Genomic DNA, 21,678 nt, shown 5'->3' with positions numbered 1-21,678 from the left:
TTTTTAACAATCTTCAATTGTTCTCATTATACAATTTTTTTTTGGTTTTTTTGAGACAGGGTTTCTCTGTATGGCCCTGGCTATCCTGGAACTCACTCTGTAGACCAGGTTGGCCTCAGAAATCTGCCTCTGCCTCCCAAGCATTGGGATTAAAGGCATGTGCCACCACTGCCCTACTTCATTATACAATTTTAATAAAAAAGTATCTTTGGGGGCTGATATTCAGAATGCTATATTTATTGAAAGTTCTTTATATACTAACATTCTCTTCATTCCTTTTAGATCACATGAAATTCCCTATTTCAATTAGTTCTGAACCCTGTATAAGATTGAGGGGAACCAATGGAGTTGTGCATGTTGAGTTCATTCCAAGTAAGTACAAACTCTCACTCTTGTCGTCAGCTCTACAGGACTCTAGAGACTGAGAACAATTCTATTCCAAATATGTTTACTATCTGTTGCTCTATTATAAGTTACCATGCTCTCAGTCTTAGGCTTAGCACAGCACATATGTATTGTGGGATGGTAGTCTGGGCATGGTGTACCCATGTCATTCAGGGCCCCTCATAAAGATGTGATGAAGATTGTGACCAGGCTGTAGAAGAAGCTGCTTCTCAGTTCACGTGGTGTTTGCCAGTATTCAGTTTTGGATTATGGCTATTGGCTACACGGACCTTATTACTTTAGCTGCTGGCTTCATCAAAGCTGGAAAGGGGTGACAATGAAAGAGTGCTAGATGGCTTGAACAAGGAAGTGGTACTGTCATTTTTTACCAAAAGATTATTTATGTATGTATGTATGTATGTATTTATTTATTTATTTAATGTACGTGAGTACATTATTGCTGTCTTCAGACACACCAGAAGAGGGCATCTGATCCCATTTCAGATGATTGTAAGCCATCATGTGGTTGCTGGGAATTGAACTCAGGACCTCTGGAAGACCAGTCAGTGCCACTGAACCATTTCTCCAGCCCAGTACTATAATTTTTTATATATTCCACAACTCAGTCATATGGAGGGTTTTAGAAGGATGTAGGGTAGAAATGGGAATAACTTGAGCCTGCTAATAATAGGTGGCCTTTGTCAAGCATTAGCTATTCAGCTAGTGAGAAGTAATTGAGTTCCATTGGAGAATCTGTAGATGAGCAAGTGAGTATTTTTTTTTATTATTGTTTTTAATTTTTATTCCCCCTCACTTCCTTTCTCCCTCCCTCCCTCCTGGCCCCTGACTGTGTGTATGTGTGTGTGTGTGCACTCAGTGTGCTCATGTGAGTGTGAGTGTCTGAGGAGGCACTTTTAGCTTTCTTAGAATTGGAGTTATAGGTAGTTATGAACTGCTTGATGTGGGTTTTGGGAAGCCAACTCCAGTCCTCTTAAGAGCAGTGAGTACGGTTACACACTGAATCGTCTTCCCAGCCCCAAGACTCTTTACTCTTCAATATGGTGTCTTTGGGAGTGTGGTCTTGTGTCATGTGATGCCTTCCATTCCATCTCTGGCATGAGGGAGGATCTTTCTAGAAAACACAGTAGCGATGGCATGAGAGAAGGAGCTGTGTCGGCCTCCTGTTCTATTTTGTATTTCATTACTTCTCCGCATGTGAAGGCCAGTGATGGGAGCTCTGTGAAGATACAAACACTCCTCTTCTCCCATTAGCCAGCCAATGCTGCTTCCTTCCTCTCAGCCTTGGGGGTTCAGACAATGAATCTTAGGATTCTTTTAATTCAGGGAGAGTGTCTCATTTTGTAGCACTGGCAGTCCTGAAATTCACTATGTAGGCTGGCCTCATACTCACAGATCAGCCTGCTGAGTGCTGGGTTTAAAGGTGTGAACCACCACATCTGGCTCCCAGGAAATGAATTCTAGTCTTTAGCACTATGGTCTCCATTTTCAGCATAGGCTTAGAGCATGTTTTATATTTTATGAAGTGCTATCATGTAAATAACAGGCTTTCATAAAAGATACATTTTTATTATTTTACTTATGTGGATGTGTGTATTTGCCCTATGTGTGGCTGACTATGGAGACCAGAGTGCAGCATTAGAGTCTATGGAGCTGGAGTTACAGATAGGTGGGTGTGAGCTGCCTACTGTGGATGCTGGGCACTGAACTTGGATCTTTATTTTATTTATTTATTTATTTGTTTGTTTGTTTTTTGTTTTGTTTTGTTTTGTTTTGTTTTTTGAGACAGGGTTTCTCTGTGTAGCCCTGACTGTCCTAGAAGTCACTCTGTAGACCAGGCTGGCCTTGAACTGAGAAATCCGCCTGCTTCTGCCTCCCAAGTGCTGGGATTACAGGTGGGTGCCACCACTGCCTGGCTGAACTTGGATCTTTAGAAGAGCACTCTTAACCACTGAGTCATCTCTCGATCCTCTAATAACAATATTTTGTTCTAGTTCTCCTCTTTCCTTCTGCCTTATGAGAAGGTTGTCACTAGGTAACTACATAAAAATTACTATAAAGCCCAAATTGTCCTTGGACTTGTGGAACTCTTCCTGTCTCTGTCTCCAGAGTCCTGGGTTATATGTCTATCCCACCATGCCCAGTATCCTGTAGACTAGCTTAAAGAAACATTCCTTCTTCCTCAGATTGTAGACCTCCATCTTATAAGAAAAAAAGAAAATCAGTTGAGAATTTGAGAACGAAGCTAAGTTGGTGGCACATGCCTTTACTCCCAGCTCTTGGCCAGAAGCAGGTGGATGTCTGTGAGTTCAAGACCTACCTTGTCTAAGAGTGAGTTCAGGGACAGCCAAAACTATATAGTGAAACCCTGTCTCAGTGAGAGGAGATGGAGATGGAGAGCGAGAGAAACTTAAGAATGACAAACAAGATTGGTTTGTTATTTTCCTTGAATCTAATTGTAGAATATTTTTCTTTGATACACTGGTCCTGTACTTGTTCAGTCATTAGGAGGAATCTGTCGGGTTATAGCACAACTGAAAAAACATGTGGTAGTGGCAGCCCTAAAGAGGGCAGGGAGAAGGATCTAGAGGTTCTTGAAGTAGAACTACATACAAGTCATGGCACTGGGGTGCAGCTCAGTGGTGAAGTCTTGGCTAATATGTGAACTGCTCTGCAAGAAGCTGCCAGCTCATCAGAAGAGACGACTCTTGAAGGTGACTTGGCTGGGTGAAATGACAGCACGGAGAGCAGAAGATGGTTCAGCTCTGTGTTCTGCTTTGCCAAGAGCAAAAGAAACAGGAAATTTTAACCTAGTTAAGGCTCTGTAATTTCTCTTTTATTGTCTCTAGTGTGCCTCATTCTCAGGTGTTAGTGGAGATTATTTACCCAGGAGTGATCTCACTTTCAAATGGATCCTTTCCTTTTTGAAAAAAAAGTTGTATTTCCAGACTCAAATACTACTACTACTACTAAGTCAGCACTCAGGGTTCACTGAAAGGCAGAGCCCAAGGAGGAACTAAATGAATAACAAATTAGACAGTTTGGGGGTGATATTGAGGGACAAATCTGTGAGAGGAGATAGAGGACATACAGAGCTTCAGGCTGGAGTGCAGGTCTGATGCCTTTGAAAAGCAAAAGGGGACAACATGGTGCACGGTTCTTGCAGTCACGTGGGGAAGAAGCAGGAGGATTGTTTGAATTCATGAGCTTGAGGCTGGTTTGTACAATCTGGTGAGGCCATGTTTCAAACTCAAAAAGAATCGTAAATCACACCCACCAACTTAGCCTATCAACTAAGCAACCGAAAAAGAAAAGGGAAATGTAAGAGACTGAGGACAGTCATCAGAATGTACCTGAGAGGAGTTCTCAGCTAAGTCGGTGAGGGCTCCTCAGTATGAAGGTTGCCTGTCCTAAGTGTTTCCGCGGTGCTGGAGGTGTGGCATAACAACTACGAGCGCTTGCAGCTCTTCCATGTGACAGAGTTCAGTTCCTAACACCCACTTGGCGCAGCTCACAGCCTCTTGTAGCTCCATCTCCAGGGTCTGATTTGCTCAGGTGTCTGTGGACACCTGCACACACACAGGAACACTCTCAGACAGGCCGACATAGAAAGACTTAAAAATAAATCAGTAGGGGCTGGCGAGATTATTCAGTGGTTAAGTGCATTAGCTGCTCTTGCAGAGGATCTGGTTTCAAGTCCTAGCACATACATTTTTATTTATTATTTTTGAGCCAGGGTTTCTTTATGTAGATGAGGCTGGCCATGAATTCAGAGAGATCTGCCTACCTATGTCTCTTGAATGCTGGAATTAAATGCATATGCCACCACACTTGGTCTTTAATTCTGTTTTTAGAAAATATTCATCCAAACTCCAAAAGCTGATAAACTTATTATTCCCAGTTTCTTCCTGTCCTTTGAGTTTTCTGGGTAAGCTTATGAGAACCAAAAAAAATCTTACAACTTTGGAAGTTTTCATGATCAAGTTCTGAGTATTTCTGTTTTTCTGTTTTTTGTGTTTTTTGGGGGGGGCGTACATAGCTGTCATTGTAGAACATTCAATTTGGCTACAAAGTTACCTTCTTAGAACTTTAATTTTATCTTTGGAATAAGGATATTAACACTTTATAGACAGCTGTGAGGATCAAATGAAGCATCCTAGGAAAGAAGCCCGTGGTGCCCACTAAGGGCACAATAAATACTCTGTATCAAAGAACATATTACTTACTGGAGGGATTCAACGGGATATTTTTTTTTTCTTTCTAAGGAGGAAACTTAAAAAATTTATATTTCAACCTATTCATCAATGTCAACTCCATAGAGTTGCCGAAGCGTAAGGAAGTTGTTTGCCATGGATATGACGATGATTATTCTTTTTGCAGAGCTCTGAAAGGAGGTAAGCTTTTGACTTGTACTACTCGTAGACAAGACCATCATTCTTTATGAGGCTGTTAGGACAAGGAAACCCTACAAACATGAAGCTTCCTTACTGATAATAATGCTTGGGTTCTCTCCAAAGTTTGGTTCTTTGAAGCATAAATATTTTACAGGCCTGTGTCCACATAGTGCATCATGGATGTATTTGAAGGAACATTACATTTTCACCTTTTCAGATGAAGATTTCACATTTACTCTTGGCTATGGATGTCTTTTTTAAAAAAAAATATCGAATGTATAGCTCTCAGCATGCACTTTTCTGAGTTTGCTCTGCACTTGTTTGTGTTGGTTTCTTTAATAATTTCTTCTCTTTATTTGAATCCTGGAGTTGTTGTTACTACTACCATCATAATGGCTTTTTGGGTCAGAATGCCACTTTAGCCCTAGATGGTATCAAATTCTTTATGCAGTCAAGACTGGCTTTGAATTTCCTAATCTTCAGGCCTCCATCTCTCTTCTTTAGTTGTTCATATTTTTCAGATAGGGTCTTTCAATGTGGCCCAGGCTGTTCTGGAACTCACTATGTAGACCAGGCTGCCCCAGAACTCACATGCTTGCCTTTGTTTCCAGGGTGCTGGGATTAAAGGCATGTACCACCATATCTGGATGTAGGTTTTTGTGGGAGGGCCTACCTCTGAGATTGGGTGCTTGCCTAGATGCATGTCTGTATACTGTATGTCTGTGTACCATGTGTTTGCCTGGTACCTGCGTAGGCTACAGGAAAGTGCGGGATCCTTTGAAGCTGGAGTTGCAGATGCTTGTGAATCAGTGTGTTGGTGCTGGGAATTGAACCTGGGTCCCCTGAAAGAGAACCAGTGGCCTTAACTGTTGCACTGTCTCTCTAGCCCCTTGATTTTATAATGATTCTACATACTCTGTGGGATTCTATTGACATTCTATTAAAATTTTCTGTTTCATTTTCTTGATATCTAAGATGTGGTAGAATCAGTGTAGCCTGCCTGATTACCCTTTCTCCATTCTTTGAAAAAAAAATATCTGTTGAACATAATCTGAACTGTCCATGAATTTGGTCCTGGGGATGTGAAGTTGGGTGGTCATGGATCCTTCTTTAAAACCTCTCTGTGTCCTAGAAAAGACAATTTACAGAGGAAGGCCACAAATGGGAATATGCTGTTGGTTTTACCTATGTAGTTGTCTAATGCTGGTGACAGGAAGATACACATAAATATTCAGAGAAGTTTAGTAGCATGTTTAATCTGAGGACATCAGAGGGTGAGGAGGAACATTCTGTGGAGAGCGTAGAACTGATGGAAGTCCATCCAGCCACGCTTGGAGAGTGGTTTCTGTCTCTTTTCTCTTTGTTCTGGAGCACAATATGCTTGTGAGGGATTGCTGCCAATGACGAGCTGACAGAAGGGGGTGGGGGGAGGATGTAAGTCAGGCCTGGAAGGTCGGTCTGTAGTGGTAAGTTGGAAGTGGTGACCCACTGAGAGTTCCATTTTTGTAAGTACATAGTGTTCTTATGTCAGGAGGTGGCTGTGGCAAACAACTTGCTTCAAAGGAAGAACACCCAGGAGGTTATGAGAGACCATTAGGGATTCAAACATAGCGTCCCTGGGCTCAGAGATGAGGTGGTGGAAATGCATGCAGGAAAGACTTAAAGGAAATGGCAGGGCCTCCTAAGATGGTTACTGTAGCAGGCAAAGATTAGGTAACACCAAGAACCACTTGAGGGCTGGCGATTTGACATCTCAAAGTGTATTGTCTAAGGAGATATGTATCAGAGAAGGGACAGATTTTAACAGAGAAAGATAACAAGTTCTCATTTGGGCATGTTGAGCTCAAGATAATTTTGGAACATTCAAATAAACATGTCCATCTGGCATCTGAGCATGTGGGCCCAGAGCTTGGGACAGATCTAAAAAGCACAGATGTGGGTGGGGGTGATGGCGATGGCTCAGTGGATAAGAGCATTGGCTGCTCTTCCAGAGACCTGGGTTCAACTCAGCAGCCACATCACAGTTCACTCCTGTCTGTAACTCCAGTTCCAGTGGTATGGGACCCTCACACAGACATGCACGCAGGGCAAACCCCAATGCACATCAAGTAAGGCCTGAATAACAAACAAAACAAAACAAAGCCACACATCGAAGGGATCCTTAGAAGCCAGAGATTAAAAATTTCAAGTTCCATGTGTCTATTTTTAAAAGTAACTTTCCATTTTGTTGTTACATCTTTACAATATGATATTAAGAAAATATGATAAGTAAAAGTAAAGATTACTCACAATCTTTTTTTTAAAATAAATTTATTCTTTTTTTATTTATTTATTCGATATATTTTTTATTTACATTACAAATGATTTCCCCTTTTCTAGCCCCCCCACTCCCCGAAAGTCCCGTAAGCCCCCTTCTCTCCCCCTGTCCTCCCACCCACCCCCTCCCACTTCCCCGTTCTGGTTTTGCGGAATACTGCTTCACTGAGTCTTTCTAGAACAAGGGGCCACTCCTCCTTTCTTCTTGTACCTCATTTGATGTGTGGATTATGTTTTGGGTATTCCCAGTTTTCTAGGTTAATATCCACTTATTAGTGAGTGAATACCATGATTCACCTTTTGAGTCTGGGTTACCTCACTTAATATGATGTTCTCTAGCTCCATTCATTTGCCTAAGAATTTCATGAATTCATTGTTTCTAATGGCTGAATAGTATTCCATTGTGTAGATATACCACATTTTTTGCATCCACTCTTCTGTTGAGGGATACCTGGGTTCTTTCCAGCATCTGGCAATTATAAATAGGGCTGCTATGAACATAGTAGAGCATGTATCCTTATTACATGGTGGGGAATCCTCTGGGTATATGCCCAGGAGTGGTATAGCAGGATCTTCTGGAAGTGAGGTGCCCAGTTTTCGGAGGAACCGCCAGACTGATTTCCAGAGTGGTTGTACCAATTTGCAACCCCACCAGCAGTGGAGGAGTGTTCCTCTTTCTCCACACCCTCTCCAATACCTGCTGTCTCCTGAATTTTTAATCTTAGCCATTCTGACTGGTGTAAGGTGAAATCTCAGGGTTGTTTTGATTTGCATTTCCCTAATGACTAATGAAGTTGAGCATTTTTTAAGATGTTTCTCTGCCATCCGAAGTTCTTCAGGTGAGAATTCTTTGTTTAACTCTGTACCCCATTTTTTAATAGGGTTGTTTGGTTTTCTGGAGTCTAACTTCTTGAGTTCTTTATATATATTGGATATTAGCCCTCTATCTGATGTAGGATTGGTGAAGATCTTTTCCCAATTTGTTGGTTGCCGATTTGTCCTCTTGATGGTGTCCTTTGCCTTACAGAAACTTTGTAATTTTATGAGGTCCCATTTGTCAATTCTTGATCTTAGAGCATACGCTATTGGTGTTCTGTTCAGAAACTTTCTCCCTGTCCCGATGTACTCAAGGGTCTTCCCCAGGTTCTTTTCTATTAGCTCCAGAGAGCCTGGCTTTATGTGGAGGTCCTTGATCCATTTGGATTTGAGCTTAGTGCAAAGAGACAAGGATGGATCAATTCGCATTCTTCTGCATGCTGCCCTCCAGTTGAACCAGCACCATTTGTTGAAAAGGCTATCTTTTTTCCATTGGATGTTTTCAGCCTCTTTGTCGAGGATCAAGTGGCCATAGGTGTGTGGGTTCATTTCTGGATCTTCAATCCTGTTCCATTGATCCTCCTGCCTGTCACTGTACCAGGCAGGTACAGTGCCTGGTTTTTTTTTTAACTATTGCTCTGTAGTATTGCTTGAGGTCAGGGATACTGATTCCCCCAGACTTTCTTTTGTTGCTGAGAATAGTTTTAGCTATCCTGGGTTTTTTGTTGTTCCAGATGAATTTGATAATTGCTCTTTCTAACTCTGTGAAGAATTGAGTTGGGATTTTGATGGGTATTACGTTGAATCTGTATATTGCTTTTGGCAAAATGGCCATTTTAACTATATTGATTCTACTGATTCATGAGCATGGGAGGTTTTCCCATTTTTTGAGGTCTTCTTCCATTTCCTTCTTCAGAGTCTTGAAGTTCTTGTCATACAGATCTTTCACATGTTTGGTAAGAGTCACCCAAGGTACTTTATACTGTTTGTGGCTATTGTGAAGGATGTCATTTCCCTAATTTCTTTCTCAGCCTGCTTATCCTTTGAGTATAGGAAGGCCACTGATTTGCTTGAATTGATTTTATAACCTGCCACTTTGCTGAAGTTGTTTATCAGCTGTAGGAGTTCTCTAGTGGAGTTTTTTCGGTCACTTAGGTAGACTATCATGTCATCTGCAAATAATGATAGTTTGACTTCTTCCTTTCCAATTTGTATCCCTTTGACCTCCTTATGTTGTCGAATTGCCCGAGCTAGTATCTCAAGTACAATGTTGAAAAGATAAGGAGAAAGGGGGCAGCCCTGTCTAGTCCCTGATTTTAGTGGGATTGCTTCAAGTTTCTCTCCATTTAGTTTGATGCTGGCTACCGGTTTGCTGTATATTGCTTTTACTCTGTTTAGGTATGGTCCTTGAATTCCTGTTCTTTCCAAGACTTTAAGCATGAAGGATGCTGAATTTTGTCAAATGCTTTTTCAGCATCCAATGAAATGACCATGTGGTTTTTTTCTTTGAGTTTGTTTATGTAGTGGATTGCATTGATGGATTTCCGTATATTGAACCAACCCTGTATTCCTGGGATAAAGCCTACTTGATCATGGTGGATGATCGTTTTTATGTGTTCTTGGATTTGGTTGGCAAGAATTTTATTGAGTATTTTTACATCGATGTTCATAAGGGAAATTGGTCTGAAGTTCTCTTTCTTTGTTGGATCTTTGTGTGGTTTTGCTATCAGCATAATTGTGGCTTCGTAGAAGGAATTGGGTAGTGCTCCTTCTGTTTCTATTTTGTGGAATTGTTTGAAGAGTATTGGTGTTAACTCTTCTTTGAAGGTCTGATAGAATTCTGCACTGAAACCATCTGGTCCTGTGCTTTTTTTGGTTGGAAGACTTTCTATGACTCCTTCTATTTCTTTAGGGGTTATGGGACTCTTTAGATAATCTATTTGGTCCTGATTTAATTTTGGTATTTGGTATCTGTCAAGGAAATTGTCCATTTCCTCCAGATTCTCCAGTTGTGTTGAGTACAGGCTCTTGTAGTAGGATGTGATGACTTTTTGGATTTCCTCAGTTTCTGTTGTTATATCTCCCTTTTCATTTCTAAGTTTGTTAATTTGGATACTTTCTCTGTGCCCTTTGGTCAGTCTGGCTAAGGGTTTATCTATCTTGTTGATTTTCTCAAAGAACCAGCTCCTGGTTTTGTTGATTCTTTGTATGGTTCTCTTTGTTTCTACTTGATTGATTTTGGCCCTGAGTTTGATGATTTCCTGCCTTCTACTCCTCCTGGGTGAAATAGCTTCTTTTTGTTCCAGGGCTTTCAGGTGTGTCATTAAGCTGGTAATGTATGCTCTCTCCATTTTCTTTTTGGAGGCACTCAGGGCTATGAGTTTTCCTCTTAGCACTGCTTTCATTGTGTCCTATAGATTTGGGTATGTTGTGTCTTCATTTTCATTGTGTTCTAAAAAGTCTTTAATTTCTTTCTTTATTTCTTCCTTGACCAAGGTATCATTGAGTAGAATATTGTTCAGTTTCCACGTGTATGTGGGTTTTCTGTTGTTATTGAAGACCACTTTTACTCCATAGTGATCTGATAGGAGGCATGGGATTAGTTCGATCTTCTTATATTTGTTGAGGTCTGTCTTGTGACCAATTATATGGTCGATTTTGGAGAAGGTACCATGAGGTGCTGAGAAAAAGGTATATTCTTTTGCTTTAGGATAGAATGTTCTATATATATCTGTTAAATCTAATTGGTCCAAAGCTTCAATTAGTTTCATTGTGTCCCTGTTTAGTTTCTGTTTTCCTGATCGGTCCATTGAGGAAAGTGCAGTGTTGAAGTCACCCACAATTATTGTGTTAGGTGCAATGTGTGCTTTGAGCCTTAATAAAGTTTCTTTTACGAAAGAGGGTGCCCTTGCATTTGGAGCACAGATGTTCAGGATTGAGAGTTCTTCTTGTTGTATTTTTCCTTTGACCAGCAAGAAGTGTCCCTCAGTGTCTCTTTTGATTACTTTGGGTTGAAAGTCAATTTTATCTGATATTAAAATGGCTACTCCAGCTTGTTTCCTGAGACCATTTGCTTGTAAAATTGTCTTCCAGCTTTTTACTCTAAGGTAGTGTTCGTCTTTGACCCTGAGGTGTGTTTCCTGTAAGCAGCAAAATGTAGGGTCCTGTTTCCTTATCCAGTCTGTTAGTCTATGTCTTTTTATTGGGGCATTGAGTCCATTGATGTTAAGAGATATTAAGGAATAGTGATTGTTACTTCCTGTCATTTTTGACGTTATTTTTTAAATTTGATTGGTTAACTTCTTTTGAGTTTGATGAAAGGTTACTATCTTGCTGTTTCCAGGGTGAAGTTTCCCTCCTTGTATTGGTGTTTTCCTCCTATTATCCTTTGTAGGGCTGGGTTTGTGGATAGATATTGGGTAAACTTGGTTTTGTCATGAAATATCTTAGTTTCTCCATCTACGGTGATTGAGAGTTTTGCTGGATATAGTAGTCTTGGCTGGCATTTGTGTTCTCTTAGAGTCTGCATGAGATCTGCCCAGGATCTTCTATCCTTCATAGTCTCAGGTGAAAAGTCTGCTGTGATTCTGATAGGTCTTCCTTTATATGTTACTTGGCCTTTTTCTCTTACTGCCTTTAATATTCTTTCTTTGTTTAGTACATTTGGTGTTTTGATTATTATGTGACCGGAAGTATTTCTGTTCTGGTTCAGTCTGTTTGGAGTTCTGTAGGCTTCTCTCTCTTTAGGTTAGGGAAGTTTTCTTCCATAATTTTATTGAAGATATTTGCTGGCCCTTTAAGTTGTAAATCTTCACTCTCATTTATGCCTATAATCCTTAGGTTTGGTCTTCTCATTGTGTCCTGGATTTCCTGGATATTTTGGGTTACAAGCTTTTTGCATTTTGCATTTTCTTTAACTGTTGCGTCCATGGTTTCTATGGTATCTTCAGCATCTTTCTTCTATCTCTTGTATTCTGTTGTTGATATTTGCATCTATGTCCCCTGATTTCTTCCCAAGGCTTTCTATCTCCAAAGTTGTCTCCCTTTGAGTTTTCTTAGTTGTTTCTACTTCTGATTTTAGATCCTGGATGGTTTTGCTTAGCTCCTTCACTTGCTTGTTTGTGCTTTCCTGTAATTCTTTAAGAGATTTTTGTGTTTCCTCTTTCATGACCTCAGCCTGTTGACCAAAGTTCTCCTGTATTTCTTTAAGTGTTTTTTGCGTTTCCTCATTATTGGCTTTTGTATTCTCCTGGATTTCTTTCAATGATTTTTGTATTTCCCTCGCAAGGGCTTCTAACTTTTGATCCATTTTCTCCTGAATTTCTTTAAGTATATCCTTCATGTGTTCCTGTACCAGCATCATGAGCAGTGATTTTAAATCCAAATCTTGTTTTACTGGTGTGATTGGGTATCCAGGACATGCTGGTAAAGGAGAATTGGGTTCAGATGTTTCCATATTGACTTGATTTCTGTTAGTGACGTTCCTGCCTTTGCCTTTTGCCATCTAGTTCTCACTGGTGTTAGTTGGTCTTGTCAATGCTGGACTCACCAGTGCAAGCTGCCCCTTCCCAGGTGGCCTCTGGTGCACAGCTTACCTAATGCACTGCCTGGAGACAGGGTGCTGTTGCCCAGGCTGTTCAGATCCCAAAGCAGGTACCTGAAGGCTCCTGCTGGGGCCTGCTGGTTTCACTGGAGCACACCGACTTCTCCCCGCTGTCCGCCCGGAAGCCCCTCTTGCCTCTTGCAGGACCTGGAGATGTGGTGTTGCCGCCCAGGCTGATCTGGATCCGGAAGCGGAGAGATCTGAGGGCTCCTGCCAGAGGCCTCAGGACTGGTACCTAAGCTCCGTGCCACAGGAGCAAGCTGTGCTGTGAGCTCCCAGACTGCCTCTTGGTGCACACCAGGTCTCCCGCACTTCCTGGAGACCGAGTGCTCTGGCCCAGGCTGTTCAGATCCCAAAGCAGGTTGCCGATCTGTCCTCTTGATGGTGTCCTTTGCTTTACAGAAACTCTGTAACCTTATGAGGTCCCATTTGTCAATTCTTGCTCTTAGAGCATACGCTATTGGTGTTCTGTTCTTAAACTTTCTCCCTGTACCGATGTCCTCAAGGGTCTTCCCCAGTTTCTTTTCTATTAGCTTCAGAGTGTCTGGCTTTATGTGGAGGTCCTTGATCCATTTGGAGTTGAGCTTAGTACAAGGAGACAAGGATGGATCAATTCCCATTCTTCTGCATGCTGCCCTCCAGTTGAACCAGCACCATTTGTTGAAAAGGCTATCTTTTTTCCATTGGATGTTTTCAGCCTCTTTGTCGAGGATCAAGTGGCCATAGGTGTGTGGGTTCATTTCTGGATCTTCAATCCTGTTCCATTGATCCTCCTGCCTGTCACTGTACCAATACCATGCAGTTTTTAACACTATTGCTCTGTAGTATTGCTTGAGGTCAGGGATACTGATTCCCCCAGAATTTCTTTTGTTGCTGAGAATAGTTTTAGCTATCCTGGGTTTTTTGTTGTTCCAGATGAATTTGATAATTGCTCTTTCTAACTCTGTGAAGAATTGAGTTGGGATTTTGATGGGTATTGCATAAGGCTCCTGCTGGGGCCCGCTGGAGCACACCGACTTCTCCCTGCTGGCCGCCTGGAAGCCCCTCTTGCCTCTTGCAGGACCTGGAGATGTCGATTACTCACAATCTTATGACTTTTTTACACCTTCTTCCCTTGTTATTTAAAAAAAAACAACCCACTTTTATGTATAATAAATGTCTATTTCAAGGTATCTGAAACTCAACAAGTCTTCTGGCCTTATTACTGTAATACTGGGTGTAAGGATGCTGCTATAGCTATAGCTAAGTGCCACTAATTGGTTGCTTAGAATAATACCGATTCAGAGGGCAGAAGTCTGCTGTCAGGTCCCTCAGGGCCACGGTCCTTCAGAGGTTTCCGGGGGATCTATTCCTGCCTACTCTCCCAGTTTCTGGTAGCCTTAGGTGCTCCTTAATTCACAGACAACCATTTCCTTCTTAGCCCCTCACATCGGCTTCCTTTTGTCTGTTTCCCTGCCCCCACGCGCTTTTAAAATAAAGACCAGCCTATGGGCTTTTGGGCCCACCTCAGTGACCTCATGTTAATTTGATTTGTGGACACCTTGCTCTGGATTAGGTTAAGCTCATCATTCCTTGAAATTAAAATGACCACATATGTTTTTGGGAGATGTTATTCAGCTTATAGTACCATCTGAGATTTGGTTCCTGCCACCTGCAGTGTTGCTAAGAGAGCTGGTCTGGAACCACTGGAAATGGGTGTGGAACCTTTTTAGAAGAAGACAGGGGGACCAGAGAGGGGCTTCTGTTTTTCTTTCCTCTGACCCAGCTTGGATATTTTCTGGCTTCTTCAGTGAACTTAGAGGAGGCTAGCTAATTGCTAGCTAATTCTCTATCAACACAAAGGGAGACAACTGCCCAGGACAGGCTCTGTCCAAGGCAGACAGCTCTGTAACAAAGAGGCTTGGCCAATGGAAGAGGCTGAGACTCTTGCCTGATCTGCTAAGTGCTCCTGTAGGACAAAACCCTAGCTGTCCCTCCCAATTTTCTTCTCAAGCCCCCAGGTCTCAGCCACACCATTTCTTCTTTCCTTTACACATGAGCAGCCGTTGGCTTCCCAATGACACCCGAGCACAGAAGCATTTTATGGTTGGAGCTTAGTGGTTTGTGATTGCACTCACGACATTTCTACTAATTTTTCCAGAGAGTTTTATAAGTAAAACTTGAGGAGAGGATGGTGTGTGTGCCCATCGTCCCCGCTGGGTGGTTCCGTTGTTTCCTGCTCACTGCAGTCTGCTGGCTCTTGGAGACCTACATGGGCACTTTCCTTCTCAGTTCCATGAATTAGCACCTGTCACCCGCTGCTGCTGCTGCTGCTGGTTTCTGGGCACAGGGAGGACCAGAATCAGGGATGGATGCTCTGCAGGGTCAGGAGTGGGGCATGCCCAACTCACCGGAGCTGGCAGCCATGTGCTGCAGTATGTGGCAACCCTGAAACCTGAACCTGGTGGAAGGGATGCCAGCATTGCCAGCGTAACACTGTCTACACCGTCTTAATCTTCACTGTCTTTACCACTGCACTCTTTCCTCCCTCCCTCCCTTCCTTCCTTCCTTCCTTCATTCCTTCCTTCCTTCCTTCCTTCCTTCCTTCCTTCCTTCCTTCCTTCCTTCCTTCCTTCCTTCCTTCCTTCCTTCCTTCTTCCTTCCTCTGTGTCTCTCTCTTTTGGAGACAGGCTCTTACGATGTAGCCCTGGCTGGCCTTGAGCTCAATAGGAAGACCAAGCTGGCCTCAAACTAACGAGATCCACCTACCTCTGCTCCTGATTGCTGGGAGCACTGAGGATGTGGCTAGGTAGAGTATGGGGGTCATTTCTCCATATTTTCCCTCAAAAATGCTTCTGATATTAGTAAGGAAATTTCCAAAAACTAGACTCCATATTTAAAAAAAAAACACCTAAAAGTACTAATAATGTTTGTGTTTTGTTTTCAGAGACTGTGAATACATCAGTACCATTTTCCTTTGAGGGAATACTATTTCCTAAGGTATTATTCAAGAACTATTTTATGCTTTCTTAATGTTTTGTATGTTGTAACATGTTGCATGTAACCTGTTGTAACAGAAACATGGGTTCTGTAATAAGATACCATGACCATGAAAACACTTATAAAGGAAGATTTTCATTGCGGCTGGCTTATAGGTCTAGAGGTTTAGTTCATAATCATCATGGCAGGTAGCACAGCAGCACACAGGCAGACTTGGTGCTGGAGAAGGAGCCTGGAGGGGCAGGGAGAGGGTGATATTGGGCTGAAACCTTGAAGCCTGCCTCCATAGTGACACACTTTCTCCCACAAAGCCACACCTTCTAATAGTGCTACTCCCTGGTGACCAAGCATTCAAATCTATGAGTCTCTGATGGTCATTCTTATTCAAACCACATGTGTCAAGATTGAAAACAAGCAATTTATCACTTTAAAGATTGATACTGGACATGTTCAAGGTAGTGTGAGCACAGTCAAGAGTAGTTATTTAAATTAAGATTTATTTAAATTAAATTAAGATTAAGTTAGTTAAATCAAGAGTTTTGGTTTTAGGTATTTTGGTTTTTTTTCTATTGTAGAGCATATGGAAATCACATATAAGATAGCTCTTTTTCTTGTCATTGTTTCCCTTTAACATACATACCTAACGTAATAAGAACTCATTACCATATGATGGTCTTCTTATGAATGTATTAGCCAAGGACCATGGATAAGTCAACCTCATTAGTTAATAGTTAATACTTGAATAGTTAACACACTTTGTGTTATGCTAATATGTTGTATAATTGTTTAGAATAAAAATCACGTAGATTTAGGGACTAGAGAGATGGCCCAGTGGTCAAGAGCACTTATTGCTTTCTAAGATTACCTAAGTTCATTTCCTAGCTCCCACATTAGTGCCTCACAACTGTCACTACAGATCCAGGGAACCTGGTGCCTTCTTTTGGCCTCCTGGGTCACTGAATACACACGGGACACATATATACATAAGGGAAAAATACTCACATGCATAAAATAAAAATAAACACATCTTTTTTAAAAATCACTTATAAGCTTAATAACTTATAAGCTTATTTTTGTTTAACATTTGTTTTCGTGGGCACTTTGCTTGGGCATTGTCTTAGCGTTTTACTGCTGTGAACAGAGACCATGACCAAGGCAGCTCTTATAAGGACAACATTTAATTAGGACTGGCTTACAGGTTCAGAGCTTCCGTTCATTATCCTCAAGGGGGAAGCAGGGCTGCGTGCAGGCAGGCATGGTGCAGGCAAGCGGACGGTTCTACATCTTTATCTGGAGGCTGCTAGTGGAAGTTTGACTTCTAGGTGGCTAGGGTGAGGGTCCTAAGCCTATGCCCACAGTGACACACCTACTCCAACAAGGCCACACCTTCTAATAGTGCCACTCCCTGGGCCTAGCATATATAAACTATCACAGACATTTATGCTTTTATAAAAATAATTATGGACTCAAAGAGTACCTTTCTTTTGTGTGTGTGGTGTTTTTCAAGACAGGGTCTGTGTAGCCCTGGCTGTCCCAGAACTCACTCTGTAGACCAGGCTGGCTTTGCCTGCCTCTGCCTCCCAAGTGCTGGGATTAAAGGTGTGCCCCCCCCCCCAGCTTTTTGTTTATTTGAGGCAGAGTCTTAATATGTTTGAGGCCAGCCTTGAATGCCTAAACTTCCTGTTTGCTGGAATTACAAGCTTGTGGCACCATGTTTGGTAATGATTTTGCTTTTGGTTTTTACTTTTGATAAGTTTTAAAAAAAATTTAATTGATGGGCATAATGGTGCATGGCTTTGATCCCAGCACTCAGGAGGCAAAGGTAGGAGGATCTCTGGGTTCAAGGCCAGCCTGGTCTACAGAGAATTCTAGGACAGCCAGAGCTACATAGAGAAATGTGGTCTTAAAATACCTTAAAAAATTAATTTTCTTCATTTAAGTGTATGTGTGTGCATGTTTGCACAGTGAACTATGTGTGTGCAGATGAGCAGAAGACATTTTCTGGTATCTTGCTCTATTACTCTCAGCCTTAATCCATTGAGACAGGTTTTTTCTTTCTTTCTTTCTTTCTTTCTTTCTTTCTTTCTTTCTTTCTTTCTTTCTTTCTTTCTTTCTTTCTTTCTTCTCCTTCCTTCCTTCCTTCCTTCCTTCCTTCCTTCCTTCCTTCCTTCCTTCCTTCCTTCCTTCCTCCTTCCTTCCTTCCTTCCTTCCTTCCCTCTCTCACCATCCCTTTTTTCTCTCCCCTCTGCTCCCCTCTCCTTTCCTCTCCTCCCTGCCCGTCCCCTCCCCACCCCCCCTCCTATCTATCTCCTCTCTCTCTCTCTCTCTCTCTCTCTCCCCCCCTCTGCTTTGGCTTTTCAGGATAGGGTTTCTCTTGTGCAGTCCTGAAACACACTGACCTTGAACTCAGAGATCTACCTGCCCTTGGCACAGCACCATGGCCAGGCCAAGAGTCTGGGTTTCTTACTGAGTTTGGAGCTAGGCTCATGGTCAGCCCTAACACTCCAACACTCTTCTGCACACTGACATGCTAGGGTTGATAGACATTTATGTAGATTCTGGAGATTTGTGCAGAGAGTGTCCTCTCAACCATCTCCCTTGCACCCTTGTAGGCTATTATAAATATTGTTGTTTTCTAATTGGAAAAAAATGGATTCTCTGCTCACTGAATTAAAAATTATTCAGAGAAAAATATGATGTCTGTGCATAATGGTGCTTACTTCCAAGGTGAAGTGAGTTTTTTGCCTGGGGTTCACAGGGCAGGAGGACAGATTTGATACCTATAAATTGTCCTCTGACCTCTACCTGAATGATGAGGAATGCTTAGTCATGTACGAGTGCGCGCGCGCACGCACACACACACACACACACACACACACACACACACACACAAAGATTTCATCTTACTGGAAAACTAAGAAAGCAGGTGCTCGCTGGGTGGTGGCGGCGGCGATGGTGCATGCTTTTAATCTCAGCACTTGGGAGGCAGAGGCAGGGATTTCTGAGTTTGAGGCTAGCTTGGTCTACAGAGTGAGTTCCAGGACAGCCAGGGCTACACAGGGAAACCCTGTCTCAGAAAAAAAAAAAAAAAAAGAAAGAAAGAAAGAAAGAAAGAAAGAAAGAAAGAAAGAAAGAAAGGAAGGAAGGAAGGAAGGAAGGAAGGAAGGAAGGAAGGAAGAAAAAAAGAAAAACAAAGAAAAAAAAAAGAAAAAAAAGAAAGCAGGAACTCTTACCACAAGGAAATTACCAGTTCAATTCCAATGGTATCTACTGATAAGAAAAAAGTCCTTAGCTCATGCCTTCCATCTTAGGAGCTTGAGGCAGATGGATCTCTGTGAGTTCGAGGCCAGCCTGGCATACGTAGTAAGTTCTAGGCCAGCCAAGGCTACATAAAGAAACCCTATCTCAAAACAAAACAAAAAGAAAGAAAAAAATAATAGTCTTACATAGACCTTTGACATAGTGGCACCTAACATTTAGTGTTTCTTGTTTTTATTATTCTTCATTTTAGGGCCATTACAGATGTGTTGCTGAAGCCATTGCTGGGGATACTGAAGAAAAGCTCTTCTGTTTGAATTTTACCATCATTCATCACCGTCATGTCAATTAGAATATGTTGTGTATATATACACACATACATATACACTGTTTAACATGTATATGCAGTATTCTGTTTTTCTTTGGAAAAATTTCCTATTTATCATTTATTTTAGTATATGTGTGAGCCCTGGTTGGTATGGAACTCAGATTTGCCTGCCTCTGTCTCCCAAGCGATGGAATTAAAGGTGTACACCATGGTGTCCAGTGGCAGCTATTGCTACTCTTCCTCCTGCTCCTCTTCCTCCTTTTATTTTCTCTTTGAGTCAGGTTCTCACCGTGTAGTTCAAGATGGTCTTGAATTCCTTACACTTCTGCCTTAGCCTCTTGGGTGCTGAGATTACAAATCAGAAGTGTTGCTTGTATTTTAAAGATCTTAGTGTCTATTTTAAGCAGGTACTGGGAAATGTAAAAATACAGATATAACATCAGGGAAGATTTTTTTGCATTATATTTATTTATTTATGTTTTTCAGTGTAGGGAATTAAATAAATGGTTTCATAGATGCTACGCATGCATTCTACCACTGAGTTACATTTTTGTCCTATTTTGATAACTTACAAACTTATGTGAGCATTACTTTTATAAACTATGAGATAAATTGTATTAAATACAGAATATAAATTTATTATTGGTGTTTTAAAAATAATATCATACAAATTATATATATGTATATATATACATCAAAGTAGACAAGTCCCAATGCTTGCTGTTTGTAACTATGTGGGGGAGGGGTGTCTTGCTAACCTTGAAAGAAATGCCCCTTACTTATATATTCACTTTATATTCTGATTGTTGCCCTCTTCCTGGTCTACAATTCACATAGTCCCTTTCCCAACTCCTCTGCTTTTCCTCTGAGAGGGTGGCCCCCCTGGGTATCCCCTCACCCTAGCACATCAAGTCTCTGCAGAGCTAGGTACATCCTCTCCCACTGAGGCCAGACAAGGAAGATTTTCATACTCTGGATCCCTAGAAACATATGGCATAAGGTACCACTCAGAACCACACCCTGGAGATGGGAGAAAGAAAGAAAGTGGGCAAGAATGTTTATTTTGTCTTGTGAAAGAAGGAATGGGAAGGCTGGGTTAGCAAGTTTTCCACTGATAGTTGGAATAACTTCATTAGGCTCCCAGGCTCTGCCTAGTTGTCTAGTCCTTGGCCTGGAGTGATTTGGGGGTAAATAGTGGTTTAGAGTATGAGAACCCTATAGAGGTGTTGGCTCTGGCTAGTTTACACTAGGAATCTGAGTTCACCAATGAGTCATTCACTGTCCCTAGGACTGTCTAATGCTGGAAGGCACATTTCTTTTAGGGTCAGCAAGACACCCCTCCCCCACATAGTCACAAACAGCTGGCTTTGGGATTCTTTGTCTACTTTGATGGAAATATTAAATAGCTGGAGGGACAGCTTCTTAGTCCCGATAGCTCAGAGTTTGTCTTAGGGTTTACTGCTGTATTGGGTTACACCATAACCAATGCAACTCTTATAAGGGCATTTAATTGGGGCTAGTTTATAGGTTCAGCCCACTATCATCAAGGTAGAAGCATGGCAGTGTTCAGGCAGGCATGGTACAGGAGGAGCGGAGGGTTCTACCTCTTCATCTGAAAGAAGCTAAGAGAAGACTGGCTTCCCAGCAGCTAGGATCTGTGTTCCTCGATTTAAAACTATTGGTTAAATAAGACTGGCTATAGCTAATTACTGGAGGGATTAGAGGTGGATGGGTTTGGAGTGACCTGGATGGAGGAGAGACCTGGTTGGTTGGTTCAACCCAACTGTTCTGGCTCAAACTCCTCTCCAAGCTGACTGATTCAATCTGGCTTCTTTCCTTCTTGGCTTCTCCTGAATTGCTCTGTTTGGCAGTCTGTTCTAACCTTCTGGCTCCTTCTCATTCTTTGGCTTATTCTGTCTTTACCTGTGTCTAACTTGTTCTCTCTTCAACCTGTAAAACTCTCCTGGTAAAACTGACTCCTCCTCTCTCTCTCTCTCCTTTTCTCTGTCTCTGTGCTCTCTTAACTAGCTTCCCTTTCTGCCCTTTTCTCATGAGCGCTTGAGTTCTGTCAAATCTTTCTCTGATTCATCACTTTGTTTGTCACTTTGTTGTGTTGCAGGAATTACCTCACAAACCAGATTAACACTGATCTCAGTCAGATGGGAGTAGTTCACTGAGCATAGGCCCCAGGACTGATCAACCAGAGAACTGAACCATGGCCTCAAGCTAAGGTCCTACACAGCTTTTAAGCTTGAGATGGTCAAACAGCTGTGCCAAGTTGTTCTACCAATCAGGATTTAGGGTTAGGGGATTTCGTTAGGAACATGTCTTTGCTGTACACTTATCCTGCTCCTATTTGTTGTGGTATTTAACTATGGCAGGGAACTTGCTTTGTCTAATATTCATGTCCTAACTTGTCTACCAGAATGGGACTTGTCTAATATTCATGTCTTAACTTCCTAACCAGGATTCAGTTACTCATGTACATGTCTCTTTCTGCCAAGTAGAATGTCAATTTCCAGGGAGGTCTTGGGACCTTAAACTGTAAGACCCAGACCCTCAGTCAGTGGTACTTTGAGATG

The 21,678-nt window shown here is 41.8% G+C and overlaps 1 protein-coding gene across 1 annotated transcript in view; it reads left to right on the top strand.

The window, feature by feature from the left end:
- Positions 1 to 19,320, top strand: part of Ly96 (lymphocyte antigen 96) — a 28,145-nt gene extending 8,825 nt beyond the window's left edge. The window contains exons 3-6 of the mRNA XM_052175910.1: positions 283 to 372; positions 4,668 to 4,796; positions 15,458 to 15,510; positions 19,022 to 19,320. Coding sequence (XP_052031870.1) covers positions 283 to 372; positions 4,668 to 4,796; positions 15,458 to 15,510; positions 19,022 to 19,120 — 371 coding nt within the window. The 3' untranslated portion in view covers positions 19,121 to 19,320. The remainder of the gene's footprint in view (positions 1 to 282; positions 373 to 4,667; positions 4,797 to 15,457; positions 15,511 to 19,021) is intronic.
- Positions 19,321 to 21,678: the final 2,358 nt, after the last annotated feature.

The sequence above is a fragment of the Apodemus sylvaticus genome, chromosome 3 (assembly GCF_947179515.1).
Source record: "Apodemus sylvaticus chromosome 3, mApoSyl1.1, whole genome shotgun sequence".
NCBI lineage: Eukaryota > Metazoa > Chordata > Mammalia > Rodentia > Muridae > Apodemus > Apodemus sylvaticus.
The sequence above is the reverse complement of the archived record's forward strand: the minus strand, read 5'-3'. Positions and strand labels throughout refer to the sequence as shown.